Source organism: Populus alba, chromosome 12 (assembly GCF_005239225.2).
Source record: "Populus alba chromosome 12, ASM523922v2, whole genome shotgun sequence".
Taxonomy (NCBI): domain Eukaryota; kingdom Viridiplantae; phylum Streptophyta; class Magnoliopsida; order Malpighiales; family Salicaceae; genus Populus; species Populus alba.
In genome coordinates, this window is record NC_133295.1 from 3,808,444 (window position 1) to 3,821,734 (window position 13,291).

Sequence of the window (13,291 nt, forward strand, 5' to 3'; positions counted from 1 at the left end):
GGTAACCAAATGCTAACTATAAGCTTTCTCTTCAAACAATAAAAAGCAATAATAGCCCCACTCCTTTCCATATCTATAACTTTACTAACATTCTCTCCCTGAAAACTTCCACCACTAAACATTTTTATTGATGTTTTGTGATGATCCAGTAAAAGAACCCAGAAGTACACAAACCCAGATTTCCTAAATATTATACATACAATAGAAACTATAAAACAAAATTATTCAGGAGTTCTTAAGGTTCTGTTTGATAAATTTAAAGTTATTTAAGGATTTATTACTTAAAAATCTTATCTTTTTCGCTTTCAATAATTCTTTAAAAAATAGGTTATCGCAAATTCCAAGTCGTCTAATTTTCCGGCCTCCAACGATAATTCATATGAATCACTCATGAGAAATCTCTTAAATTTTTATTTGAAAGAGAGGAATTGGTATGCCTAGAGTGCTAGTTTTAATTTTGTGTTTTTATAATTTGATATTAATGTACAGGACAAAATGAATGTCTCTATATTCTGTTTGGTTAGGGTAGACAAAACAACATAAGAAATAAAATGCATGACTTACTATTTATTGAAAAATCTAAAAAACCCTATAAATTGAAAAAATATCAATTTGTCCCCTTAATAATATCCATATATTAATTCATGATAATTTTAGAAATTAACTCAATCAAGTTCTTACTTGATTTTTATAGGTCCATGAATATAATTCATGTATTAATTATATTCTAGTCCTTAATTTCAAAACTATATTTTAATCAAGATATACTTAATTAAACCATCCAAGTTTAATTTATGACTAATGATTCTTAATATGTGACTTATTAGATTCTTAATATGTTGACCCAAATATAAATTATAATTAAATTAAATAAATTAAAAAATTTAATTTATTATTAATTAAACAATTGATTAATTTATATTTGAAGATCAAGTGCACCGTCTAGCAATGTATCATAATTTTCCAAATATTAGAAAAATCATTAGTGATTTAACTAACCTTTTAGATTTCTCAGTGTAATTAATATTCTTTCATCAATAATGTTTTGATTTAACATTAAAGTATAGAGAATGTTTACTATAATAAATCATATTTGTTCTCTACATAATATTCATTAATAATGTGAATAAAATTTAAAATCATTTTCGAATCTCATTCCACCTTTACCAATGATTTTTCACTCAATACTATTTGAGAATAAATTGAACATTTTTTTTAATTCACATAGGGTGATGAATCATCTTTTAATCAATCAAATACCTTCATATAGTTCATATTATACTCAATGCCTGCCTTTTCATTACCGCAATTAAGATAACATATAATAGAATCAAAGCATAACATTCTTTATATAGTATATGGATATTAAAGATAAATTAAGTTTTTATTAATAATAAATATGTTTTTATATAAATATAATAATATCATGTATAACCAATTGATTAACTATACAAAATATTAAACTAACAAAACAAACGACCAATCAACATCCAAACTTGTTCCATCAAACAAAAATTGTAGCATAAACTCAGTCTGCGTAGACCAAACAAATAAATTAATCAACGCAGAACATCCCAACATTACATTTGATTAGTAGACTCTGTACATAAAAATTAATCCGTGAAGCACATTGAAAATAGAAGAAGAGAGAAACACTAAAATTATCAAGAAAGAGAGGTTCTTAAGATCTGGGAACCTTGGAAGAGAGTTGTTGGACAAAACCAGAAGGCCCCACGAAATCAAGAAGGGAAACATGACTGAATTGATGGAGAGAACGTGAATAAGTTGCGAATATCTTTATATAACTATAATAATTATAAGATTATATATATTTTCGTATTGTATTAATAATGTTTTAAATCACAATTTAATAAAGTAACTTGTTATTCAATAATTTATTAATTATTATTTTTTAAGAAAATAACAACATCATTCTCATGAATGAAAGTACGATATCGTTTTCAAATTAAGATATCAAATTCTTTCACATGGAACAAATATATAATCATTTTTATATGAAAAGTATCTTGTAAAAAAGAGACAAGAATTTGATACAACATATCCATTTTTTGAAAAAAAAATAAATCTAAAACAGATATTATTAAGGTATAAAGTGATAGTGATATATGTTTTCCTTACAAGTCATATTGTCTGTTGGAAATGTGATTGTGGTTACTTTTTAAAGTACTTTTCGTACTGAAATACATCAAAATAATTTTTTTATTATTTTTAAAAAAATTATTTTTGAGATCAACGCATCAAAATAATATAAAACACATAAAAAAATAATTTTTAACAAAAAAATAAAATTTAAATTTTTGAGAAAAAACCGCGTTCCCAAATGATGAATTCAAAGATAAAAATAGAAATATAAAAAAGAATTGACATACTATAAGTTAAATTTTAATATACACGTGTTGTTTAACATTGTGTTTTGAATTTTTTTAATTTTGAATTAATTAGTTTTTGTGTTTTTTTTTAAATAATTTTTTGTGTTAATATCAAATTAAATTTTTTTTTTTTAAAAGAACTTAATTACACTGATAATTATAATTATAATAATTATGAATTGGTCTTTAAATTTCTTGAAAACCTTAAAAGATGCAGTGTAGGGAAATACCGGGGTTATAGGAGAGGAAGGGTGAGAAAGAGCCAAGTGAAGAATTAATTTCTTGAAAATCTTCAAAACTGAATAATTTCACCACTAATTGTTTTTAATTTGATTTTGTTCCACTTTAATTTCTGTTCATATTCATCGAATCGAGTTGCTATTAAATAGTCATTTGGTATGGATTTTCTTGGAAATAAATTTGATACAATTCCTAAAAAAATAAAAAATCAAAGGCTCTTTTCTCTATTTTTACATAAAAATAAAATAAAATAACATTAAATATTTTCAATCCAAATGTATATAAATATATCTAATTCAAAGAAAATTCTTAAAAAAATTGCTTGGTTTATTTAAATTTAAATTAAATATTTTCAATCATAATGTATATAAATATTTAATTCCAAGCAAATTCTTAAAAAAAATCTCCAATTTATTTTATTTAAAAGCTGGATTTTTTTTTAAACTTAATTAAATTAAATATTTTAATTTAATTCAGTCAAATCAAAATAAAACGAGATAATTTTTTATATAATTTTTATTAATAATATTTGAAGTTGTGGTAGTTGTTATTTTTTTAAAAAAATATTTAAATAATATTTAAATTTTTTTTTATATCAACATATCAAAAAAATTCTATAAATATATAAAAAAAAATTAAATTTTAAAAAATACCTTTTGACGAATAAAAACAAACACACTTTATATACCAAACCGAAAACCCATTTATCTTTGACATTTAATTGCAGCAATATATAATATAAGGATTCGATTGAACAATTAACAAAACATCCTTCACTTTATTGAGCAAAACCAAAATGTAAGGTCTCGATTAGAAAATTCCCATCCAACAAAATCTAAGTATCTAACAAGATTGGACTTAAAAGAAAGAACTCTCACGTTATTGCTGGGAGAAGAAAATGGCAACAGCAAGCACAATCTTCAGCTTCAAAATCGCACCAAATCCAAGTCCAGTTTCATCCTTTAAAGAGAAAACCATGACAATGAATCCATCTCTTTCATGGGATAGTGCTAAAACTAAGGTTAGAAGAAGCCGTTTCCCTTACTTCACCTTAAACTATATTGAAAGACAAAGACTTGAGAACAGTCGCAGCTGTTGCTCAGTCTTGGCTTGTCTCCCTTCTTCAGCTTCTTCTCCTTCCTCTTTTGGTTTCAACTTCAGAAAAACCAAGCTTTATGTTAGTGGTTAGTTTTCTTTCTCATGTTTTATTTCCCTTTTAATGCTAAATAGTAGTTTCTTTCTTGTTTGTTCCTTTCACATATAATGATTGCAAATACTATCCTTGCTGAGATAGCATATATGGGTTGCTCTTATCTTGGTGAATTGGAGCTTTATTTTCTTAATGCCTACCATGTGAATTGTACCATGGAGAATGTTTGATTGTCCTTCACATTTTTCTTAAAATCTTTTCATTTCTTTTTTTTTTTTCAAACTTATTTCACTTTGGTTTGGTTCTGTTGAGGAACCTAATATCATGCATCCATGACGAACCTTGTCTTGTATGTGCTTGAACGCTTGATGAAATAACCTATGAAAATTGACTAGGCCCTAAGTTTGTTTTGGTACTCAATGATCACATGCGTCCCGGTTCAAAATGATCAAAAGTATTGGAAATGAAAACCAAGATTGAAGACAATTTCAAAAGTCCTCATATAGTTATATTCTTGTTTTGTTCATTATCTGCAATTTGAGAGATCATTTTGGGATCGTCAATGGGTCTGAAACGGCTTCATTTTGATGAGAAAGGAGGATATACCCTTTGGGGTTTTGCTTGGGAGTTATAACTTGTTAGAAATATTTCAAGGAGAAAAGAAAAAATGGGAACATGGGAAACATGGTGAAAAACAAATCTCATTCATATTACTTTACTCTCCTAAAAGAGGAAGTCCCTATAGACTTGGACTTAGACATACAATACTTTGAGCACTTATTTATACTAGTCTAGGATAATTCAAGAGACTTAAAAGATAAACTTTAATAGTTACATGCATATACCTAAGAGATACCTAGAAGAATTAAACACACTTTGAATTAAAACTATCTTGTGAGTATTTATTGGTTGTAGTGTTTAAAAAGAAATTGTTCATCTTTCAGCAACATCACAAGGAAATCATAAAAAGAAATTCTTTCACTTTTAGCATCGTTATAAGAAACATGTCTTACTGAATAGTATTGCATGCAGCTCACCTAAGAATCCAGACCTTTTGTTTTCAACTCCATTGCCTACCTCAATGCTGTAATTTTGTGCATTTAATACAGGGTTATCCTTTCGTACTACTGAAGAGAGTTTGCGAAATGCTTTCCAGAATTTTGGCCAACTTGTAGATGGTGAGACCAGTCAACATTATGTTGCTTTTAGTTCGTAGAGCTGGTTAGGCATCTCTAGTGTTTCCAGTATGTTCATCATATATTATAGGCTTCTAAAAGTATTCTCGTTCTCTCTGTCTTAACAGTCAATTTGGTAATGGATAAAGTAGCTAAAAGACCGAGAGGCTTTGCCTTCCTTCGTTACGAGACTGAGGATGAAGCTCAAAAAGCTATTGAGGGAATGCATGGCAAGGTATGTTCTATGTGTCATTTTCTTAGGAAATTGTGTCATCCAATCTGAATCATTATTTTATTCTTTCTGCGTAGCAGATAATCATTTGTGTCAAATACTAAGCGACATTACTTCCTTGAGTATAATGGTTTCAAATTGAGATTTATGGTGTCCTGATCCACAAAGAAGTTGTGGAAATAGTTTACTATGGTGACTGTAACCAGAACACGTACAAAGAATTGAATAAGCTAGAGAAGAGTTGGTGAGTGTTGATAAAGACAAAACATACGCATGCACACATGAGTGTAACCATGACATTCGTTGTTGATACATTGCCAAAAGTGATTGGAGTAGACACAGATTCCAATTAGCTACCATTTTCCCAAACTACTTGTAACTTGATGAATGCTTTGCGCTAGACATGCATGTTTTCACATACAACTCTCCTGTTTGTGGAAATGCCTTTCCTTGGTAAATTTCATGATCTTGATACTGTTTTTGTTTGCTAAGACTGCTGTCTTTGTGCAAGTTATTCTTATGCCATCCTTGGCTAGTTAGCTAGTGCTTGTTATTATTAGTTTAGAAATATTTATGATAAATTCACATTTAACAGGCAAAGTGTTTTGCCATTTGGTTTTTCATTTCAATAGGAAGATAGCTTTAGAAAACCAAAAATGCTGAAGACGGTGTTGCCAGTTAAACTAGTGGTGCTTGCAGAATATTAACATAAAAGTATCCATGCCTTTTCACAATGATTTGAAAATGAACGACATGATCTCTAATATATTGGCTGAGTTAATTATGTGAGTTTACATAAAGATTTCAAGCTTTTTCGAAACCTCGATGATGCAGTTGGTCTAAATGATTCCCTTCACAATCATGACATAAGAACAAGAAAAAAAACATTGATGAAGTGGGTGATTTTTGGGATTTTGTCAGGTTTTTTCCCCTCCCATCATGACTCAATGAAGTAAATGCATGGCATGTGAAAAATTTGATGATTTTGTTAATTATTTTCAACAGAGACTAGATGAGAGGGTAACATTGATGATATTTAGTGATATTGATTCCCAGAATTGATAAAGGGTAGCATTTTGAATGAGCTTAATAGGTGAGCGGTATTTTTGTAGTTAACCCCAGAATCTATATTGATGAGCCAGAAAGTTGTAGGGTCTCAACTTGTTGTCTGGACCTAATTTACCCCTCCATAGGCCTACATTCCAAAATGTTAGGATTTCCTTTTAATTTTTATCATATTTTTCATTTGTTCTTCTTTAACAAATGTGAGATGGCTTGAAACACTGCAAGATTTTGAATCACTTCCCTTCAGTTTCTAGATGGCAGAGTAATATTTGTGGAAGTTGCAAAACCCAGATCAGAGCTTCGCCAAAGCCACAACTATGGCCAAAGATAGTTGCGAGAGCTAGTCACGACATGCTATTATGGGAGTTATCATCAAACACAATTGAGATAGAGCTGTAGCAGCTCATCAAAATTTTTATTTGTGGATAACACAATTGAGATAGAGCTGTAGCAACTCATCAAAAAAATTATTTGTGGATAACAGGAAGAAAGAAACATCTGTTATCTTGAAATGTTCATTGGATTTATAAAATTGTGAATCTACCTTTGTTAGGATCTCAAAAAAAATTGTCGTTCGCAATTGAATTCAATTCTTATTATTGTTGTTGTTATTTATCATCCAAGCTTCTGCAGACTATTTATTGAATAGCTCAAACCTGACACTTCAGAGGCAAGAAGAGAAAATATAGAACTTGAGCTCTCTTCAACCCAAATACGTTCAAACCAAGGTTGCCAGCCAGCCGTTTTACTTGATGCATGGACTACTTGGTTAGTAAATCTAGAAGAACATTGAAATTTGAAAGCGTTAAAGGTGCCACTGGTGTTCAGGATATCTTCTGCAACCTAACCCAACTCAATTGGCAAAATACTTGGGTTTCTGAGGGCATAAACCAGCATCGAATACCCTGTTTCCAACACCACATCCAGAACCCATGTCCATTGACACCATATAACGCAGCTGAAGCTCCCCCCACTTCAACTGGTACCGCCATTTTTGTAGTTTTTGAAGCAGTCAGCATAAGCCTTTTTATCATTTTCAAGGCTGAGTTTTATGTGTGGTCTAGCAGGGGGTGCAACGCAATGTGGTGCTTGGAGATAAAAAAAATAAAGAAGAAGAAAGGCACTGCACCCTGGCCCCATCTTTGTGGAATAACAAGTAATATGAACTTTGTTTCACTTAAAGGACTGCTTGAAATGAAAATGATTTGATCTCTCTTCCTTTAGGATGTATGCTGTGAAAATGAGCACTGTTAATGAAGCAGCTACAGATGCAATCATAGGAGCAGAAGTACCCGCATGAGTTACAATAAAAAAAAAAAAAAAAACTAAACTTTCACATAGACCAGAGATTGAAACTTCTCAACTTCAATATGGCAGTATCTTCCTTTTGGCAGTACTGGAAAATGGTAGCACCTTCCTCTTGGCAGTACCTTTCTCTCCACTGATGAATGTACAAGGGACTGAACCATGCTCGTCTTGCAAGTCACGTTCACTTCAATCAGCCATCCAATTAATTTGTCAATGGAAACAGGCATTTACATAAAATCTCAAAAAATGTTTCCTCTCAATTATTCGAGTCAGGTTGAGTAAAAAACTTGCTTTATCAATAGATTTGGACTGATGAATCGACTTTGGATTACATAGATTGCAAGCAAGGGCAGTTACACACCGGCACATACAAGATTACAATGAAGTGCAGAATTAAATTAAAGTCTGAAACAACTGCAACAGTGAATGACGAGCCACTAGCACTATCAATAGCAATGGACATAAATGCACCTCTTCTTTTATCGTCTGGTGTGACAATTCAAGTTCTGAAATATGGATAAGAATGATGAAACCTGTGTGATTTATTAGCTCCTCGAAGAGCTTCCAGAAGCACCCCCGATTGCTCCACTTCTGAAACAATTGCGACATGAAACTGTAGAAATGTGCTGCAATCAATGAGCATCAGTTGCATCCAGAAGCATCTCTTATATATGCCAGCACATACGGTGACTTGAAGGGAGCTCCGTGGATAAACTGAAAGAGAAGTAAATGGAATCCCAGGTGTGTTTGCTAAAATCTGTCAGTGATCATCTTAATTACGCCATAGCACCCTCATCCAATCTAAGTCAGCTCTTTAACCTGTTAATTAAGGGAATGCTATGAGCATACTCGCGCTCTTTGTCGCTCTCGCTCTTCTGATACAATCACTGTTGATTTCACATCTCTCTCTCCTAAACATCTTTTATATGGCACGAACCCCCTTGTGCTCTTCTGGAAGCTGGATCTTCCCTCAACAAAATGTTGTCCACATTGAGAATCAACAACATCCAAATTCCTCTCCCCATTCTCCAAATCACCTACTGAAAACACGTTTGAACTGGTACAAGATCTTTCATTAAGAATTTCTTTTTCCTCAAATCTTTCTTCCACACAAGGCATAGGATTCTGTGCTGAGGTATGGTCATATGATGTGAGGTACAAGAATGGCACGCCTTGGCAATAGGCCCCCCAAGGTATGGAAGAGTTGGTTGCAAAATAATTTGCATTGTCTCCCTGCAGTTCTGTGCATTGAAAAACTGAAGCTGGAGATGGCCACAGATTCTGGTTACTATTTGCCATCCCAAGCGATAACTCTGTGTCTGACTGTTTCCACTGCAGTGTGGGAGCAGGCTTCTCTTTGTCAGCATCAACATTGTCATGATTCTCATTGGATATCACTGGCAAAACAATTTCCGCATCTGGAGGAGATTCCTTCTGTGAATCTACTATCTTCACTGTCATTCCAAAAAGCTTTATACTTGCGGAAGATGCTTTTTCGGCAGCATCATGTTCATCACATACAGTGTTCTTGGAACCCAGGTCAAATTTCTTAACCTTAAAGTAAGATAATAAAGGAAATAAACTCAGACCTAGCAAGGATAGGAGTTTAATTATAATAAACAAAAGAGAAATAAATTGAATCTGACAGGATAAATCATGTTACCTCGGACAAAAAGTTCTCCAGGAGTGACAAAGACATTTGGACCAATGACAGATTTCCTTTTTCCTCTCCAGATGAATTTGATGTTCCATGTTCAGTTTCTTTTGCACTAGGTGATAAACTAATAGAGTGCATGTCAGTGGTACATGAGGTAGGTGAAGAGCATGCATTACACGGCTCTGAAAGTGCAGATCCAAACGTATCTGAAGCCAAAGCAGATAAAACGGAGGTGGAAGATTGGTTTTCTTTCTCTGACACTGATGAATTAAGGGATGGAGATCTTTCCAGTTGACTGGAGGCTCCTGTACCTTCAAGGACATTGACTGGTTTACGAGGATAAGGATGTGCAGGTTTCCTCTTTGGACGAGGAGGAGGAATCTCAATTGGTTTGAGGGAGCTCTCATCGCTACCACCAGACTCTCGGACCACCTGAAATCAAGAGGAGAAAAACATTAATGTGAAAGCCAATTCAATCAAATAAACCCATTGGAGATTGATTGCACTCAATGGATCCACAAACATTCCAACACACTTTAACAATCACAGAAAATCTCAAAATCCGGTTACTGGATCACAAGAACCAGACCTTTGAGAAATATTTTTGAGCATGGCTTCGGATTTGAACAGCAGTTTTGGTGGCTACATGCTCTGCATGAACATAAGAGCAATTTCATCGTACCACAACATATCAGAAAAGCTTTGAAGCACAATAATATGACCTTATCTTACACTTACCTTGTATTCGACGCCAGCCACGACCATACAGCTTTAGAGCTTCCAGGAATCTCTGGTGCTCTTCATCTGTCCATTTTTCCCTTTGTTTTGTAATAGTGTAAGGCTTCCTCACCTATTAAAACGGAGAGGAAAATTCCGAGACTGTGAACAAAGGAAAACGCAAAAGGCATTCATCGCATAATCACATAGGAAGATGAAGCATAATTGCTCCGCAATAGGAAATAACGGAACCTTGGGCACATTATCACTCCCGAATGAATACAGCTCCTGCAGCCGGATATCAGTTTCAGATTGTTCGCAGCCATTGGTACTGAAATCACAAGCTTTACCAAAGGAGTTCAGATTCGTGCCTTCCATTTGCTCCTGTATCCATACCAAAAGAATTAGCCCAATATTTCTCCTTACACTAGCAAGAAATTATTCATAAATTCCTATCGGAAAGAAACAGAAACAAGGGGAGAGAACATGCAATGGATGATACCAAATGAGGACATTTCCACAGAAACTCCACTTCAGCTCTGCCAAAACTTCGAAACCACATTCCTTTCTTTCCCTTTTTTTAATATTCAAAAAATCTTAAATTACCATCTCTTAAATCCAATTCCAAACAAATCTTGACACAAAGCTTCTAATGGAATCATCCACCAATCAACAGTCAAAGAACAGAGAGAGAGAGAGAGAGAGAGAGAGTATCATTAATTATTCATTTGCCATTTACAGCATCATAAAGAAACCCATTTCAAGTCTTAAATTTAATAAATGCAAACATTTCATAAAACTAACCCATCAAAAAAAAAGAATACCCTCCATAATTAAGCATAAAAACCTTACATCTTAAACTCAAGAAAACATGAGAGGGAGAGAGAGAGAGAGAGAGAGCAAATACCTGAGAAGCAGCAGCCATTGAAATGGGTTCTCTTTTTTTGGGTCAGTGAAAATCCCCTGAACATTAATGACAGTAATTAACATCATCATCAACTTAATCAAAAAACAAAAAACACTGTAAACAACCACCCACGCACTAGATTTTTAATTCCAAATATTTACCGTCAGATATTTTTGGTGCTACAGTACTATAAAAAGAAATTTAACAGTAAAACAAAGCACCAGATCAGTAACAAACTTACCAGAACAGGAACTAGAAATCCGATTCCAATCCCAGCTGACTTAAACTGACTTCAGTTTCAGTTCTGTTCTGTTCGGTCTTTGACTACAACAGGAAATAAAAACATAAAAGGTAAGGAATCGGATTCCGAGGAATCTGATGAGCAGAAGAGCAGGGTAGCAGAAAGCCTGAAAGTGCGAGAGAGGAAGGAAATGGTGAAAACAGGGGAAGGAGGGAAAGAGAAATAAAAAGGAAGGGAAGGGAAGGGGAGAGGAGAGGGGAGAGGGGGAGAGGTGGTGGTGACACGTCAGATTATTAAAAAAAAAAAAAGTAATTTGCTTGGAAAATTCGAGAAGGGGCCTTGGAGATCTTGTGGCTCAAATTTAACGACACGCGTCCTTGTTAGATTTTTTTGCCTTTTTGTGTGTCTAGCTGCAATTAGGTCTTAAGAATGTGGGGCTGTTAAGTAATTGGGAAATCAGAAGATATTTTATTATTATTATTTATCTATTGGGAGGTAGGAGAGCCCCACTTCTTATCCATTTATTTTTCTTTTTATTTTCTAATATTTTTTCTTGGTGGTTTGTGTGATGAATAACTTAAGATTTTTTCTATTTAATTGATATATTTTTATTATTTTTTTGTGGAAGAGGGTAAAAGCTACACATTTAATTAAACTTATCCAAAAAAATAATTAAAGTAAAATAGCACTTGCTATTTCAAGAAGGGTGTATCTATGAAATATTTAATTTAGTGATGGATCGGATAAGGAAGTAAACTAAACAAGATTAATACTTGCAGGGTTCAATTAAAAAAATAAAAAAAATTCCACTGCTTATTGATTTTTAATAAAATTAATTTTAGATGTCCTCTTGTTTAATATATTTAACTAATATAACTTATTTTTATTTAAATACAAGTTTTTATGTAGTTTATAACTCTATATAAAAAATATTATCCATATAAATAATTGGTTTAATTAAAACTTAATTTTTAATTTATATTGTATGATTCTCGTAAGTTTGTTTGGAAGTGTACTTATAATTGTTTTTTTAAGTATTTTTTACTCAGAAATATATTAAAATATATTTTTTTAATTTTTTAAAAATTATTTTTGATATCAGTGTATTAAAATAATTTTAAAAATTAAAAACAATTAATTTAAAATAAAAAATAAAATAAATTTAAAATTTTAAAATACAAAAATAAATATAAATAGTGTCGTTCATCAATTTTTTCTTTTTTAATTAAAAACAAAGATCTACTCAAGATCATCTATTACGGTCGCCATGCTCCACGTGCATTGCCCCACTCAATAACTATGTGGTCAGAAAAAAATCAAGGAAAAATAAATATTAATAAAATAAAAAAAACATACCAACCCGGACAAATGGGAGACGATGGCGGCTATTGGAGTGGTGCGTGTACTAAATGTTCATCCCGATTTACATGAGAAATTCACGTTGTCGGACCTAACATAAAACGGGATTTAAATTGAAATTAAAAAAAAAAAAATCTCATTTCATCTTCATCTTGTAAAATCTAGCTAACTCGATAAAATCCCATCAAAATTTAATAAAAAAGATATTATCATTATTGTATTTAAAATAATTAATCTAGATTAACTTATTAGCTATTTGAAAATTCATTTTAAATTGTATTTGAATGTGTTTTTAAATTATATTTATCTTGATAAAATATTAAATTTATTTTTTATTAGTTTTTTTCTAACAATTTTAATTTTCTAATATTAAAAATAAAAAAATAATTTATTTTATTATATTTTTAGTAAACAAATATTTTAAAAACACACGATAATATATTTACTTAATAATTTGGATTATTTTTATTAATATAAATGTTTGTATCAATTTACAATCTTTCAACTAATATCATAGATTAAAATATATAGTTTTTTAATTACATGAGCAGTGATAACTGTGAAGACATGTACACCATAAGGAAAGGATATAGATACAGTAGTGGTAGATTAGGTTAGCTGAGCTGGACCTACCAGACTTATCCTGTGCACTTCTTCTCAGTCCATTCATCTCCCTTCCTTTTTTCTTTTTCTTTTTTTCTTTTTGTTTTACCGTACACGCTAAGCCTATTTATTTTTATATATACCCCATAATTTATATATTTTCATATTATTGTTATTGTTATATTATTTTCTTGAACTTCTTTATTTATTTATTTTTATTTTATAGGTGTAAACTTCTTTATTTTAT

General features: G+C 31.7%; 2 protein-coding genes across 4 annotated transcripts; one reads left to right on the forward strand and one right to left on the reverse strand.

Annotated features, from left to right (window-relative positions):
• Positions 1–3,497: 3,497 nt before the first annotated feature.
• On the forward strand, positions 3,498–6,870 carry LOC118044346 (organelle RRM domain-containing protein 1, chloroplastic). 3 transcript variants are annotated; one of them, XM_035052610.1, is made up of 4 exons: positions 3,498–3,814; positions 4,890–4,958; positions 5,084–5,190; positions 6,500–6,870. In XM_035052610.1, the coding sequence occupies exons 1-4, from the start codon at positions 3,529–3,531 to the stop codon at positions 6,581–6,583; spliced, it is 546 nt and encodes a 181-aa protein (XP_034908501.1). In that variant the 5' UTR covers positions 3,498–3,528; the 3' UTR covers positions 6,584–6,870. The 3 variants fall into 3 exon arrangements, with proteins under 3 accessions (XP_034908501.1, XP_073259689.1, XP_073259688.1); XM_073403588.1 differs by having other exon boundaries at positions 6,507–6,870; XM_073403587.1 differs by lacking the exon at positions 4,890–4,958.
• A 964-nt stretch (positions 6,871–7,834) lies between these two features.
• LOC118044345 (protein REVEILLE 7) lies at positions 7,835–11,322 on the reverse strand. Its single transcript, XM_035052609.2, has 7 exons — positions 11,083–11,322; positions 10,842–10,897; positions 10,187–10,318; positions 9,956–10,067; positions 9,807–9,868; positions 9,224–9,649; positions 7,835–9,114 (listed from the first exon to the last, which is right to left on the reverse strand). Exons 2-7 carry the CDS (start codon positions 10,857–10,859, stop codon positions 8,398–8,400), a joined length of 1,467 nt encoding a protein of 488 aa, XP_034908500.1. The 5' UTR covers positions 10,860–10,897; positions 11,083–11,322; the 3' UTR covers positions 7,835–8,397.
• Positions 11,323–13,291: the final 1,969 nt, after the last annotated feature.